General features: G+C 29.0%; 1 protein-coding gene across 1 annotated transcript in view; it reads left to right on the top strand.

Moving 5' to 3' along the window:
• The window catches only part of LOC129985181 (serine/threonine-protein kinase H1 homolog), a 47,930-nt gene extending 34,149 nt beyond the window's left edge, over window positions 1-13,781 (top strand). Inside the window, exons 2-3 of the mRNA XM_056095107.1 lie at window positions 12,182-12,501; window positions 13,513-13,781. Of these exons, the coding sequence (XP_055951082.1) occupies window positions 12,182-12,493 (312 nt within the window). The 3' untranslated portion in view covers window positions 12,494-12,501; window positions 13,513-13,781. The remainder of the gene's footprint in view (window positions 1-12,181; window positions 12,502-13,512) is intronic.
• The last annotated feature ends 4,142 nt before the right edge of the window (window positions 13,782-17,923 follow it).

The following is a 17,923-nucleotide window of genomic DNA, read 5'->3' as shown; positions in this document are numbered from 1 at the left end:
CGATTGATCTGTGGATTGTAATTTTTCTCAATACCTTATAAAGTTTTTACAATACTATCTAAAACTGTAGTATCTTATTCTAAATTTCTTCGGGTAACTTAAGATTTTGGCGAGAATTAGAAATTTGTCGAATTCATCTATAATACTAATTATTTTTAAAGCCCTGAAATTATTTATGCGAAATAGTGTTAAATGATTAATATTTCTATATTTTGTCTTTTTATTTCGATTATGAATTCTATCTTATTTGAATCGTTCACCGATTTATGAGCTTCAAATGAAAACTCATATCTGAGATTCATTTTCTGTTTTGAATTGTTTTTGTTTGATTGTGTATTTATTGAGTTTGATTAATCATTCGATAATACGATGTTTAAGAAATCTTGTTTTCTATAGTTGCCTTTATTTCTTATTTCTACATCATCGGATGAAATATAAAGTTCCAAATTAAAGTGGAATTCAGTGTCCTAATTTAATCGTTTAAGAAATTGTTTATTGTTCATAGTATAAAGATTGTACTAAGTCAAACTTGTATACTGAATTATTTTTTCGCTATTCGCTTATGACTCAGCAGGTACATCTGAGTAATACTTTAAATAATTATATAAAATTAAAATTCATTTGCCATTTAGAATATTTATTACTTTCTTTTATTGAATTTTAAATTGAAATTAGAGAATTAAAACTATAAGCGTGGAACATAAAACTGTATGTTATGTTCTGTTGTTATAAATTGATTAATGCGTAAAATAACTTAGTAAGATTTATAAATGATTTCAAATGTGCAAATTCGTTTTAATAGAAAACTTTAAGGAAAACAAAAAGGAGCTTTTTCAAGGATGTGAACACATGTTTAATTTTAAATGAGCAAAATTTTTTTTTAATTAAAATTATTCTATTTCAAAAAAACTTTAAATCTTTTCAATAAAGAAAACTGAAGAATCAATTCGATTTTTTTCTGCGTCATTGTATTGTTTTCAATGCAAAGTAAAAATAATATTATCATATAAAAACATCGTGTTATTCAACAAAGCATTCGACTCTGAAGACAATGCTGTAGTTAGATTTATCTAAATTCCCGCAAAATTAGTTAAAGGTACAACGCCAGTATATCAACTAAAAATTGTTAATAATTCAACTCTTCTGTTATTTCTTAGACATCATTTTTTCAAATTTTTGCCACTTCATATTCATTATTTACATTGATTTAAAAAATTTTTTTAATTTCGTCAAAATTTGCGAACATTAATAGACAAAAAAAAGTACATAAACAGTGTATCGTTTAAGTTGGAAGAAATGTATTTTGTATTATCTTTTTCGTCATTTTAATATAGTTCTATACTGCTGGTTAAAAGGGGGGGGGGACCTTGAAATTGATAGTAAAAAAAAAAAAAAGATTGAATCAATTGTGCATTATGTTTGCCTATTGTGCAACCAATGGAAGTGAATGGTGTTTTGTGTTTGAAAGCATGCCCTTAGAAATTGAATGGTTACGTCCACTTAAATTACTGAATCTGTAGCGAAATCAGATTTTGGAGTTCGTCCAACATTTGACACAAGGACCCGGCGACGCTGTCCGTGACAGTTTACAAGTTTATGTTTGTTTTTTTCTCCGAAGAAAAATGTCTTTTGCACAAAAAAAAAAAAAAAAAAAAGGAAGAAAAATTCTACGAGAATGTGATTTTTGACTCCGTGTTAATAGTCGTTTGACCATGATTTCCTACTTAAAAAAAAAAAAAAAATTTTTGGCGCACATTATTTATCGCTTATGTAATGGACACCATTTTGCAAGTTCAATGCCATTGTTCATTCTTGATATTATAATGTAAGGTTTTCGAGGCTTTCTTGTTTCTGCTTGGAGAGCGTAAAAAATATTCAGGAAAAAAGGTTTTTATTAATGAAACTATAAAATTAAATAATTATAAATAAGTTGTAAGAGTAAAGGGCAACTTTTCTAGTATATTACTATCTTATTTGAAATTTAAATTGTGAGGCTTTCATTACTTCCATATTGAGCATCCCAGTAATATAAATAGTTTTCTGTTTAAAAGTGTAATGTTATTAAAATCGTACTTTTTTGTTTCTATAATCTTTCTAAATCGTGTGATCTATTCTTTAATCCAATTCACTTTTCCCAATAGTAAATACTTTAAATGCGTTGAAATGGATTTCGACAACTTGAGCGAAAAAGGGTGACTTTTTTAAAATCATATTTTTTCAAAACCGCTAACCATTTTTTATCTAAGTATATTAGAAAAAAGTTATTGCAATTATAAAAAACTTTGTCTGAAGCAAAACTAAACAGGAAATAGCATTCCGAAACCAAAAGTGACCCTTAAAGTTACAATATTTTGCTCCATCTTTTATGTGTGCTTATATATAATACAGTAAAAACCATTTATGGTTTAAAATTTGTGAAAAATTTAGAATCCATAGGGCATGTGCAGCAGAGGATTGAAATGCTACTGTAAAACATAAATGCAGATAAAGGAAAACTAACTTATTGTTAAATCGATAAATTAGAAAACTACTATGGAATTTTTATTTGCAGCAGCAAAGACAACTGGCAGCGTACGCAAATGCTATGTAATTAAAGTATTTGTTCACTGTTGCATTCTCAATGCCCCAAAAGTATTGATAATTGGTGCAAGTATCAACGAGTTAAGGTTTTCGACAAGTCATTCAAGGATAAGATGGCATAATCCCTACAGCATAAAATAAACGTAATAATGTCTATTTTTTAAAAAAAAATCTGTGGTCAACAAATCGCAAAAGGAAAGTCAGATCTATCGTTTTAGGAAATTTTAAATTTCTGTGACAAATAAGCGTTATACCTTTCAAGTAAAGGAAATCTTTGAAGTTATTTCAAAATTTTGTTTTTCATAAAATTCCTTCGCCATTAACAGATATCTAAAAACTAAAAGAAATTATTACCTGACAGTTACAACATAATTTTCAAATAATATGAGTGATGAAATGAGACAAAATTTTTGCTGTTGGTGAAATATGTTTTCATTTATATGCATATTTATATACTTTTCTCCCTAATTTATTTGAATTTCAAAAAATTTCTTTGATTTTGGTTATTTTATAGATTATTATCCCTATAACTTGCGTACAAAAAAAATTAAGTTCGTGGTATTAATACTTGGCGTAGAGTGCTAACCGTAAGCTTTATTAATTTTATTACGAATTCCCTTACTTCTAAAAAAATGTTATAAACATTATTAAAAAAATTGTCATGTTTCGTATTTATAATTGGCAATACATCAAAATATATTTGAATTATTTTTAAAAAATCCTTTTTTTAAAAAAAGTCGCTTACTATAAATATGTCTGTACATTCTTCTTTAGTGGAAAGATAATCTGAATTGCTTCTATTATTAAATTTTTAACTACATGAATTGTATACTATATTATATCTAAGGAAAGAATCTGAATTAAAATTCTCAGCAAAGGCGTATGGCGATATGAGTTTAAATGAGCTAGACTTTTCCTTAGTTTTGTTTACAACGAACGACGTCTAAAAATCATAAATTAACCTTCCAGTTTGAATTTCCCTATTTGTTTCTTCATATACGGTAATCCACAGTTCATGAGTTAATTATTAACTCAAAAAAAAGTATTTGTTTTTAATGCAATTTGTATTTTGTTTTTAATGCAATTTTTACTCTAAATTTTCCTAAGTACACTCCATAATGAAGCATAATTTATATAACAAAGAGTTCTTTATTTGCCTTAAATTTAACTTTATTATTTATTTTCATTTTTTACTTTTGAAGTTTAAATTCATTCTGTTATTTTTTTTAATAAACTGTTGATATTATATTATTTAAATCTCTCTTTTCTCCATACCCATTCCATATTAAACTGTTTTGAGGAATATATAGAGAAAACGAAATTTTTTATCTTTCCCTTCTTTTAACGAACAAATTCTTAACAACATGAAACGTTAGTATTCTATTTTTTTTTTTTTAAATGATTTATTAAAAGTTGCTAAATGAATTTTTCGATGTTAATAAATATCAGATTTTCCATAATAAATTCGTACAAATATAAGAAAAGAAAAAGACTTTCAAAAATATTTAGAACATTTTTCCAAATTATTTTACCATCAATTTTTCAAATTTATTTTTGAACCATTAGTTAAGTTCAGAATAAACCCAGGAAGAAGATAATTTTTTTAATTAATTGAAATGATTTCATTTATTATATTAACAATAAATTTTTTAATGTATTTTTTTATATCTACTTTTTTTCTTATGGAAATACGGTCTTCGTGTTCTTTCAAATACTGTTAGAAAAATTAGTCGTATTGTGAAGATATCAGCCTTATTTAAACGGTTCTTTAAAATACCATCGCTAATTAAAGAGTTAAATGTTTAGAAATTAAAAATTCTCGAATAAAGTCTATTAAGAATAATGCATTCTTGAAATTTTTACAGATTTTGAGCTCTTAATTCTCTAATAACTGATTTAATCTAAAATGAGTTTGCAATTAACTTTTACAAATCAAGTTTAAATTTTTGTTTTGTTTGTAACTTATTGAACACTTATTTTGAACATGAAATTATTTTCATTAATATATAAGATTGTGCTATTTTATTTGCCTTAATAAGAGATGAATTTCTTCAATGTTAACTAATTAATTGGAGATATATTAAAATTTATATCATATAATTTTATTGATTAGATTTTACTAATGGCAATTTGATGAGATTCATTTTCACGAATGATATGGCAAAGGACATATGAAAAATAAGTGTTCCAATTGTTGCCTTATTTTTAATTACGGCATTATTTTCCATGGGCTGATCTGGCGAGACTTAGCTAATCAATCCAATTTTTTACTTAATGCCTATTATGAAATTTAACAATTATGGCACGAAATGTTCCAACTGGCATGCCAAGAGGCAGACAAAGCAATGCGAACGAAGTCCAGCCCGGAACAAGAAGAAAGGGAGCCTTGTTTCCCGCCAATCGCTTCCTCCCATCTCGAAAAGCAAATAAATCCTTGCTCGCCGTCTCCTGTTTCGCCCGAACACGCCCATGCTAATCTCTTCGACACATGCCTTTGACACGTCACCCCTGCTGGCTGCCGCATCGAAAGATTAGAGCCGTAAATAAAGGACTCCACTATTCCATGCGTGCTACGTGATTTTGTGCATTTAAAAGTTATAAAAAGAATAATAGGCACCCATTTAGGAGAGTTCGAAAAAGTGGAGAGTATAAGATGCCTCGTTTAACTCTTAGAACTGGGCGTAAGCTGTAGGTCGCGACCTTAAGTGTCGGCGCATGTGGTAATGTGCGATTGCGAATATTTTCGCAGCCACTTTTTAGCCATTTTATTGAGATTTTTTTTAAAATCAGTGTTTGAAATTGGATAATCTTCGTATTCTTATTTGTTTTCAAATTTTGAATTAGCAGATCCCCCCCCCCAAAGAAAAAGAGGCTCTTTGATGTTCGATTTTCGAATGCATGTGCAAACAATAATAATAAATACAAAAAATAAAATAAAGCAGATTCTATCCTTTAGTCTAAAAACATCGCAACATGATGATACGTTGAGATTGGTTCTTCTTTTCTTATTCTTTAAAATTTATTCATAACAATGGCAGCGATGATACACACGCACAAAAAAAAAACTGTTTCATACTGAAGAGTTTTGAAACTATATTAATGTTACGGGAACAATAAAAAGCATTATTATAAAATGTATTTTTTTTAATTAATCGAAGTTAGAGGAGAAAATTTTGCAAAATTAAAATTGATATCGCTGAAAAAAAAAGTGTTATGTGAAGATGGTTTTTATGATCCGAAATTATTGAGGCAAAAAAAAAAAAAAAAAAAAATGTTTACCTTTTACACTCGGATGGTGTCTTTCACTCAGCATTCAAGAACGGTGCATCATTGTGACGTTTTATTTATCTATTTTTCAATTTTGATTGTTAAAGACGCCTGCAGAATGGTAAAAGGATGTAGATTCATTTTTCAAAGAAATTCGACTTAAAACAATTATGTATATTTATTTTTCTGAGTAATAAAGAAATCTTTGTATTAGGTGAATAATTATTCGTGAAAGTACTTTTCCGAACTCAAAGGATTAAAATATTCATTGATTTTTAATTAAAATTTTGAAAAACTCTTTCTTAATGAGCACCTAGTGCTCAGGATGTAAATACCTACCAAATTTGTTAGCAGTCGGCGAATATTGTGAAACCAATTTATTTCCATCGCTTGTTGTTATTCGAAAATATCATTCTAAATTTTGTTTTTCTTTCCAAATCGAGCATCTTTTATAATTGCAAATCATTAGTGATGAATACGGGAAGATGTCTATTTTTATTAAGGAAATGTTTATCGGTTTCTCTTATTTGTAATTTTATTACATTTCTCTTATTTGTAATTTTATATGCATTTGGAAATGAGCAAAATCGAATTCATTTCTCTCTTGTTAGGAGTACATTATTTCTGTAGGAAATATCAATACTACAGAACATCGATGAAAATGTGTTTTTAAAAATATCATATTACTCAAAACGAAGATGGTGCTAAAATAGTAACACTTGAGTTTTATTTCGCATTTGTAATATGTTGAGTAAAGCAAGATTGGCTACCGATTGATTGATTCGAGAGGATTATAATAAACAGTTTCTAAAAAGTAACAGAAAACAATTGCCACTTTCTAATGATCAATGCAAAGCAAACTTTAATCCATCGTAGCTGAACAAAACTGTGTACAGATTATCTGAATGGCTGAAAACTACTGAAATTTTTATAATTTTCATGGTAAAGTTGTTTATTCATATTGAGTCGAATATTGTGTCAACCTCTCAGGTTTCGAACCGATTTTCAATGACCTTCTTTGTTGTCTCGTCCAAATTCTGTTCTGTTTTGTTACACGTGTCCCTCGTCTTGTTTTCCTTGGATCACCGCCCAAAGAGTTTGTTAAAAAACTTACGTGCTCACTTCAAAAATACCTCCCAGATAGCAATTGGATTGTCACAGCTGTCGATTGGTTGCTAAGAATTGGTGATTGTTAGTCGCTTTGTGGAGGCAATTAGTTTAGTTCTCTGACTCTGGGTGAAATCCGAGACTTAACACTTTAACTTGCTACCCGCCTCTTTCAGTCGATAGCAATATGCTGCTAGGCGAAGGAATCGGAGACTTTTTTTTTCAAGTAGTAATCCGTCTGGGGCTCTCAAAGAATGGCCTTTCTTCATTATATTTATTTCTTTAAAAGAATGACGGAAAAAAAAGTGCCTTGTTATGTATTGTATACCATTTGAGGTCAGGGTGGAAAAATGGCTTTTAGTATTGAGTAAAGAAGAGTATTTTCCAAAAATAGAAATGGTTTTCAACTATGGTTTGTTGTCGACTTCTTTGCTCTGAAGAGAGAGTTGAGAGGATGTTTTATAATTGCTGAGTTAGAAAGGACGTTGGTTGTGGTTACAAGAGAAAATGATATCTCAAATAGATTATAAGATGAGTAATATTATAATAATTATTTGGGGAAATATCTGTTTAGTTACATAATCTCTTTGGCTGTACAGCAATAAGCGTTTTTTTGCGGTGAAAAACTATTTCAGTGGACTTTGACCTAAAATCTATTTGCGTTTTATGTTCTGCCATATAAATCGTTCTTAAATGGTTGTCCTAATGGAAAATTTATCCATTTTCAAAAATGATAGAAGTTGATATTTCTATTGTGTCGATGATGTTTGGTTTAATTCGACTTAGTTTAACCACATTTAACCAAGTCCATGTGGCATTTTTTGTTGTTCGAAGTCTTTATGAAGTCCCTAGCTAGCACCAGAGAAAATTTCAATATGTGATGGTTGATTGCCTTTCCGCTGAACTACTAGACTTTCAGAGACAACTGGTCGATGTTTGTCTTTTCTTTCGAAGAAAATTTCCAACAACCAATCCTACCACAGCAAGAAATTCGTTGCTAAAGCATACATCAATCTATCAATTTTTAAGAATCCCTTTTTAATGCACAACCAGAAGATGGCACCTTTAACTTTCTTTCTGCTATGCTTTTCCATAATCATTCTATAGTCTAGCCTAATGCGAAGTTTTTTGTAGCATTTCTTCAGATTTTTTTTTTTTTTTTTTCATATACCTCTGTTTAATTTATTACGTAAATTTTTTTCCTACATAAATATGAGTAAAAATAATAAATATTTGAGACTGAGTCATAAAAAAGTGTCTCAAAGATATACATTTTTTTTTTATTTATATAAAAAGAAACACTGCATCAGATTATTGATGACAAATACAAATATTATATATGATTAAATCAATTTGTAATTAAATTTATACTTTAAAAATGAGTGCTGCATTTATTTGCGCAGTGATTATACGAACCACCTTGATCATAATATTTCACCTTGTATTTCTATTAAAAAAATTTTTTATTCAATGATTATTCGATTATTATACTAGTAGTTCCTCCATTTTAGTCTGCATTTTTAGTTTTGCTATCGTAAAAAAAATAATAATAATAATATTCAAATAATTGTTTCTCAAACTAGTAAAAATATCATACTTGATTCTTGAAATACAAGTTTTCATATATGTTTTTTCATTTTTACTTTTGAAATTCTATAAATGGGATTATAGAGACGTCCTGGAGTTTTTAATTATTCTCTGCTCGATTATCTCCCCCTTCCCCCTGCATTCATCTATGTTGCGTCGTAAACTGCAGATTGATCGAACAGCGGTTCTTTTTTCCTGGGCGCGCTAAAGCGTTCATTCTTCAACCCAACCCATATAGCTGAATGTTTACCAAGTTGCTTTTCCTTGTAAACAGTGAAATGTCTCGTGGATTATCAGATGTGCACATAGATATACATCTACTTTTCGATACCCGCATTTACTTTGATTCATCTCTAAAAAAAAGTATGCCAGATCAAATTATGCCTTATTTGATTTAACTTTTTAGCTACGATATTATTCAATATTTACATAGTAGTTCCCAATAAACAGTTTTTCAAGCTTGTGCTTATTATGCTTTCAAACAAACTATAATTTTAATGCTGTATCCATAAGAAAGGAAATTACTAAACGATATAAATTTTACACAGAAAAAAATGTTTAAACATCACATGATAGTTTTCTAAAGGCGCAATAATATTAAAAATATTGAATGAATTAAATTCATTTACGTATTTTATTATTACTAATAATCCTTTTTGTGATAAAATGTGCTTCTTTGTTCTTAAATTATTATTTTTTTTTATTCTGATTAGAATTATAATTGAAAAAGTTCCTAAAAATGTTTAAAGTTTTTTTATATGATTAGCATTAAATGTTAAAATGTTATTTACATTTTAACACAGTTAATGCTATTGCAGATATTTTGTATATCAAGAAAGTTTCATGCTATCTTTTTTATTAATATATTTCCTATAGAACCTATTTCCTTTATATAACCTATTTCCTATTAAAATATTATTTAATTATGAGTCCACTGTGTCAAATGTTTCAGAATAGATAGACAGATTTGTTCAAAAAATAGGAATATGAGAAAATTTAATTATATTTAATTAACTATATGTGTTATAATATTAACTATAACGATATACTTAAAACTGATTTCTCGGAGAAAAATTGATTGTTTGCCAATTCGAATAAAATTAAACATATTCTAAAAAATTAAAGCAATAAAAGTTTGTTCCGTTTCTTTTTATTGAAAGTCGGTTTATTTTTGTAATTTCCGAGACTGTTGAATATTAGAATCCGTTTCGCATCTTTCAAAAAAAGGTTGTTAGATGACATGCACAGAAATATTTCACCACTGTAACGTCATATAAATTGATTTCATTGAGAAGATATATTTATATATAAAACGCTGGCGCACACGGCACGAAAATCGCTGTTTATTACTCATTGTCGAATACAGCAGTCAAATGTAAACAAATAACTATACGAACATTTCAGTCTGCTTCAGTGAACGTTTTTACAGATGCATTAAGTTCAGGGCTTCGTTAATTAGTGAAGCTGCAAAGTGTTATTAAAATGCTTTGAAAACAGCTCGCTATTCCCTCGGAGGAAATGAGATGCAAAAGAAATTTTTTTTAAAAATGCATCAAACAAAGCTTAATTAAGCGAGAAAATAACCATTACCAAATGGGTTATCGAATGACTTATAGAAAGTGATAACCATATCTACCAAAATCATTTACCTCATAAAATGGCTTTTGCATTATCTTAAAATTGAAAAGATTACCTTTTTGATGATATTAGTTTCATTTCGGTTCAAGTTTTCTTTACTTTTAATAAATTTTTAAATGTAATACACAAAAATATAACAATTTTTAATGTTAGGAAATTTAAACTCGTCCATCAAAACATGTAATTGCATACTTTTACCGGTATTAAAAAAGTCGAACTTTAATTCCGAAGAAGGAGTTCCATTTTTTTAATATAGGCAGTTCTTCTCAAACAACAAAGTGTCATTTTTTAAAAAAATAATATGCATTCCACATTCATATTTAACAGCATAAAAAGTCAATAATCTTGCCAAACAAGCTAGTCTTCAAAGACGGCTAGTTTATGTGAAAGTCAGGAGTTTAATCGGATATACGTTTTTAACAGGTTGCGAATTTTCAAATAATAATCAAAAATAAGTTTTCTTTCTGCAGTTTCAATTGTAACCTATTACTTCTCATCCCCCCCCTTCAATATTGGATACAAAATATCCAGAAATTCAGTTGAGTTTTATGAATTTCTGTAAGGTGTAAATGTAGTAAACTCGCAACTATACATCTTAATATGGAGGAAGGACAAATCTTATGAACCCGAATTCTATAAAAACTTCTTCGCACATACCTTTAACATCACCCCTTTTTATATCGAAATTCTCTGCTTATATTTTCTGGCCTCTTAGTACAAACCAAGATTTTAGAAATGCTTTCCTATCGTATAATGAGTTTTAAAAATTACAAGAAAATTGATATCCAAAAATAGGAATATTTATACACATTTTAAAATAAATTTGGTAAATAAATTGCTGGAAATATAAAATAATACGTACTCTGCAGTATAAATATGTAGCCATGGGGGAAAAAAACATAGTTAAGATAGATGACATAAGACAAAATACAGGATATGTGCCATATTTTAATGAAATAGAAGAATACTTACTACATAATATAATGAAATCATAGTGTAAATGCTTTTAGGTTTAGGTGCATTATGTGAAATTTTGTAAGAAATGAAAAACTTCCATTCTGAGATATAGAATCGCTATCATTTATTTATTCTTTAGTAAGTGATGTGGAAGTCTTTTTTCTACTACTCGAATTCATTGTCGTTTCTTTAAATCAGATAAAGCTTGTCAAGATGACTGTGTGCCCCTGCAATTTTAGGGCTAAAGAAATTCGTGCTTTGCACATTTCAATTTGTGATCTGTACATGAGATATAGGAAGCCTGTCTGCTTTATTTTCTTCCTCCTCGGCACTACAGCTTGAAACAGGTCATGACCATCTCAGTCAGCTTACACCATCACTGCCTGTTTCAGCGCCACAGATTTCCAGTTTCTGACACCCAGCAGGTTGAGGACTTTTTCAGTGTTGTCAAATCACCTGAAAAATGGTCAATCTCTTTTCCTAACACTTGTAGGATTGTTAAATATCATTTTTTTTCCCACGATTGGTGTCTTCTAATCTTTGTAAGTATCCAGGCCACCTGATGCTCTAAGCTTTAATGATTTTAATAATTTTGGGCACTTAAAATTTTTTTGCATAGTTTATGGTTGTAAAGTATTCTTCATATATTGTTTCGTTTACGGCACCATATATTTTTCTTAAAATGTACTTTTCAAATATTAAGTTATTCTTCTGCTGCCTTGGTTTGTGTCCAACACTCAAGCCATATAAAATAAGTGATCGAATCAGGTTCTTACAGATATTGATTTTTATTGCTCGGTTCAGAAATTTTGATTTAAAAATTCTTTTTAGTCCTTGAAACTTCTGCTTATCATTCTGCAGTATCTTAGCAAAGCACATTGTTTCTTTTTGTACTGTAAAGATTTTTAACTATTGGGAGAATCGAGAGTCTAATGTATTCTAAAATAAATGTTTATTTTTTATTTATTTCTTATTTTGTTAATTATTATTTTGCTTTTCATTTCATTTCCATGAAGTTTTGACAACTTTATCTTTACTTTAACAGATTTGGTCGGACGTATCGGAAGAAGCGAAATCATTCGTTCACCAGCTTCTACAGACCGACCCTTCCATGCGACTGAGTGCCAGCGCGGCGCTACAACACGACTGGTTCACAACCACCAAGCTGACCTACTCTCCGCCCAAAAGCAGTGACCGGCACAAGAGCGACCGACGGAGTCTCAGATCCAGTCGGTCCGTCGGATCTTCTAGGTCGGGCGGGTCGGTACAATCCCTTCGTGTTTCTGGTCACCGGAGAGTACAAGTGCATCACTTGGAGGCTTTGTCTTCAGACCCAGAGGTTGCTGCCATGATGTAAAACAGATAGTAAGTTAAAATGGAGTGATAATTATTAATATGATCGTGTTTATGAACTGGTATGCTGTTTGTAAATTGCATGATGCGACATGCATAATGGAAGGACCATTGAAATTGTCATGGGATCAAGAGTGGCCGAATCTGGCACGTAAATACTTATTGGGCATTAGGTGCTAACCAAGAAAATGTGTTTCAAAATTTCAATTATGATTGATTCAAAGATAATGGCTTCCTTAGTAAGTTAGGAGCACATTGTTGCATGCATTCGTATATTACATATTAAAAAAATTTTTTAAAGATTAGCTTTTCGATTATACCAGTTTTATTTCTTAGCATTTTTTGATCATATTTTATAAAATTCTTTTGACTTTAGTTACTGTTTTTATACATACGGGCGTAGCAATGATGTATACATAACAAATGTTATTTAATGTTATTGTAACTATAAATGTAATTTAGTAGAAATGAAATTTAAATAGTGTTAAGTAACATAACTTTATGACGCTACGTTGCTCTGGACCGAAAATTCCGATCTCTTTTATTTGTCTACTAGACGAGACCAAGCTATTGCTGCATTGTTATGTTAGTAAATTTTCATTTGACTAGCGAATTGAGTCCCTGCTCCAACAAAGATATTCAGACTGGAGTAGCAAATTACAGCATTTTTTTGTGCCTAAACATAGCAATTAAAATAGGCATTAATTAAAGACAAAATGTCTTGAACGCGTGCGAATTAGTATCTCCGATGTCCTTTTTACATCTGTATACGCCATCTAGATACGAGGTTAAATCTGTTCCATACATCAAAGATTTAATTCATTTTCGATAAATAAACCGTTAGAAGATCCGATCGCCACAGAAATTACATTTAATGCACATGTATAGAGTTTTATCGGTACTATTTATGAATTTTACCAATAATATTAATCGAGATGCATGCATGATCTATTATAACTATTAGTTTGTATTAATTTGATTGTTCCTGCATTAATTATTATTATTATTTTTTCCGTTTTTCAGAAAATCATGGATGTACCTGTGACGCCAAACGTGTTCCTATCATCGTCATTGACGGATAAATTTTTCTCGACTATCGATTTGTAAAAAATGAAATTTTCACATTTTTTCATCATACAAACATTATTTATAATTAAGCATGCATTCATTTTATTATTGTATAACGATGTATATTTTGTATAGTGTTAATGAATGTCTTATATTTTTAAAGTGTATATTTAAAGACTTTATTAATTTTATATCATGTGAAATAAAAGGTTTTAAAAGATTTTTTCCACCTTTGTAATTTTTGCGTATTTTGTAGCCTTGTCTTTGTTCTGTAACATTTAAATTTTATCTTACATTTAGAAAGTATAATATTATTTTAATTCTTCAAAAATATAATTTTCTCTCATGTACATAAACATCAAGTCCTTCTGGTCATGAAAAATTAAAATTCAGCTTTAGGCATAGATTTTTTTAAAAAATTGGGGAGATTTATGTAAAAATGCGTTTTATCAAAGACAAAGATAAAATTTCACAGAAGTTAGTTTTACAGTTTGAAGGATTTGTACCACTCTAGAAGAAATTCAAGTCCAAAATGTAGAAAATAATGAGGAAACTTTGTAAAATATAAAATTTTGATAAAAAGTAAAATGTTAAACGAAACGTAAAACTTTGATCAATATAAAATTGATTTAAAATGTTTTTTTGTCTTGAATTCAAATGAAATTTCTTTTGTAATCTAAAAAAAAAAAAAAAAAAAAAAAAAAAAACGGACAAAAGATTTAATGATTTTGGAAGATATCGATTTTAAAATTTCTGAGACCCCCAATAAATTCCGACCTCTGTGGCAATGAACAATATGATAAAACACGACCCCAAATATCCCTGCAATCCTTTTTGGGGTCGTGATTCATAGTCTAAGAAACACTAATAGTTTAAACACTTGTAGCTGTAAAGAAGTCATTCCCATTTTGAAATATTGTAGAATACTTCTATATAGAATTAACAGAATGAAATATATAAGCCATTACTGTTGTTACATCATTACAACAGTAAAATAAGGAATTACTATATATTGTAAATCGAACTAGGTTTTATGCTACTGAATAGTTTTCAGCAAATAAAAAGAGAGCAAAATAGACATCTTTGCATATTGAGGGTTTAAAAGTTGCAGCAACCGCCACTCTTATCCCTTCCTAGAGACAAACCCGTTATCGTGCCGTTTAACTTCAGATAACACTCGTATAATTCCTTCACACAATTTCTAATATTGTAGCAGTTGCATTACTCTTATCTTCTCTTTTGGATACTAGATGGCGATACCTGGTTAGGCCATCCCATATATCATCCCATAGTGCATTGCGATTGTAATTAGAATGAGATGTGACGCTGAACTGCGAAGCCGCGCGCGTGAATCTTGTCTTTGTGTTTGTTTAGTGTGTGAATGTGATTATTAAAAGAAATGTTCCTGAAAACATTCGTCCTGTTGCTTCCTGCATGGATCATAATCTACATACCACCACATTGGCGCCCAACGTAAAAGAATTTCTGATGAAAGGAAAGTGAAATCGTCCCGACGATCACAAGAAAATTTTCCCGCCACCACAATATTTTATTTAAAAATTTTGTAATTGCTTAATGCTGAAATAATTAATTATAAAGCTTCCTTTTCGGTAAAAGAAATCAACAAATCAGTCACAAATAATATCAATTCAGCGATAAAATTCCGAATTTAAAACTTGGGTCGATTGCCAATATAATTTTCTCGAAAAAGGCATTAGCTCAAATTATAGCAAGTATGAAAGTAAGCAAAAGTCTATTTCTTCATATCATACTTATGAAACTATTTAAAGAAAAACAAAATACAAATAAGCATATATAGCAAAAATAATTGGAAAATCTTTTTTTTATTAAATGAAATGTATTAATTCGCTAAATAATTTTCTATTAAAAATGCTTTTCTTGCTTATTCATAATGATATCTCGAGATCGTTTCTTCTAATAAATCGTTTTTTTGCAATGACACCTTCAACACAGATTAATAATTGCAAAGATAATAAAAAAGAGTGCTGAACAATTCTAAAGGTTTGATGTGTCGCGTACTTGAGCTGCCACGATTCACGTGTCTTAACTTGCCTTTTTTTTTTTTTTTTTTTCTGATGCAAGTTTTACTACAATCAAAGGGACCTACGTCTGGCTTGTTGTTTGCTGTGGTGGGCCGCCTTTGCACATACAGGTACCGTAGAACTGACCTACTGCTACTGTTCCAAAATATTCTACAAATGTAACCGCAATAAACGTCATATTTGAAATTTTATAAAAAGGTTATTTCATTATTTCAACTCGGTGCATTGATTATGTTATAAGAATAATATGAAATACTGCTTCTAATTTTGTTAAAAGTCTTATAATATTGGAAAATGTAGCACACAGAAAGTATATAGTTGTCAGATTATACAGACTAAGAAATAAAAGTTTTTGTCTTATGTTTACATCCGTGTTATTAAATTGGCAAAGTAAGCTTAGAAATAGTTATACTTTTCGAAATATACTGTTGACCTCGAGATTTATTTTCGTTATTTTGCATGTCAATTCTCTTATTATTATTTTTTTTCATTTAATAATAAATGCTTAGCAATCGAACTTACTCAAACTGAAGTATTTTTTTAATTAATTTTGGAACATTATTCTTGTAACATTTCTAATTGGTTACTATTTGTAAGTTTTATATCATTCTATAATTCTGAAAAAACTATGGTGCTTTCTGAATTAAAAGAAATATCCGATTCTATTAATAAACATGATTTAGGTTGTGTTAATGAGCATTTTTTTTTTTTTTTTTTACTATTTTGTTTAAAAAATTTTTTAAATTTGAATTGTACATTTTTTATTACACGATATACTGAAACCAATTTTTTAAAAAGTGATTTTGTTATTTCAGGTTGTCAAAATTTGATAGTTTTTTTTTTTTTTTCCCCTTTTAGAACCAAACACGCATTGTTTCTTCTAGATCAAAGAAACGTATTTAGCCGATTTAGTTCGGTTATCTACATGTTAAAAATACAGTGGTTTGTGGTGGTTAGCTAAAATAAAAATAAAACACTTATAGAGACAACCGATATTGCGCTATACATAATGTTATCCACCTACTTTTCAGTCATAAATGTTTTATCACCTTTCTCTACTTACTGATACTATTGTGCATGAAAAGTTTCAATAAAAAATTATGATCAATTTGTGGATAATATATGCAGCCATTCAGTATCGAAGTTTTATGTGTAATAAGGAATAGGTTTCATAATTTACTAATTAATTTTTTAAAATCAGCGCCTTACAATAAGAAAGAATTTTATTTTTAATGAGCAGTAGTGTTTAGAAATGTTCAAGTTTTTTAAACCTTTGACATTGCTTTCAGATTTTACCTTGGAAAGTTAAATTAGCGAGAAGTTTGTGTTGAAAGGTCCATTTCCTTAAACATAGATTCATGTTTTTGAGATACGGGTTTGAACAGATCGAATCGAAACCTCTTATTCTCTTATTAATCAATCAATCGTACTTCTCTATCAATAGTATTCATCATTAGTGTTTTTTATTTTTTATAAGGCTTATAAAATAATAGTTTGTCAAATATTCATTATTTCTAGAGTTGAGTAATGTTAAGGACAATCTTTCAACTTGTTCACAAATTCGTCCAATGAAAACATCAGGATAACCCGGAACGTATTTTACTATAACATAGCTTACTATCGCTTATTCGATATTTAACCAAATATTGTTCAAAATATTTTTGATTCGGATAAAATGTACTTGCATAAAACTACTTTAATTTCTTTTTAAATTTGAAAATACAACATGCAACATATATTTGAAATCCGATGAAAATTTTGTTGCATTGTGGCGCCATCTATGCGTCGTATAGGAATATATAGTATAATGCGGTTGTGAATTAGTACTTATAATAAAGTTTTTAGAGAAGTGTTTGTATAATTTTGCAGCAATTTTTATCGAAGTTTTAACTAATTTAAAATTATCAGTAAATGTTATCATATACAAGCAGTTAATTTCTTCAGTTCTATTAATTTGTTTTATAATGGAACGAATTACAAGAAAATTAAATGAATAATAATTGTAAATTGTTCTTCTCAATAAATTAAAGGCTTATAAATTGCTCTATCTTTTATAATATTTTCTATCACTTATATAATACAGTGAAACTGGAATTGTATTAATGGTAGAATTTAAACCAAACAGATCAGATTTGCGGAGTTTTTATTTTGCAATGATCTGTGTTTTGACAGAAAACATTTATTTTCCTTAGAAATATTTTCATTTAATATTATCATTTAAAAAAAGCCGAGTTTGCATAAAAATAATCTTTCCATAGGCCCAATGTCATTAATTAAATATAACATTTTCTCAAGCCAACATA

This window comes from Argiope bruennichi, chromosome 9 (genome assembly GCF_947563725.1).
Source record: "Argiope bruennichi chromosome 9, qqArgBrue1.1, whole genome shotgun sequence".
Classification (NCBI taxonomy): domain Eukaryota; kingdom Metazoa; phylum Arthropoda; class Arachnida; order Araneae; family Araneidae; genus Argiope; species Argiope bruennichi.
This window is presented reverse-complemented; position numbering and strand designations above follow the sequence as displayed.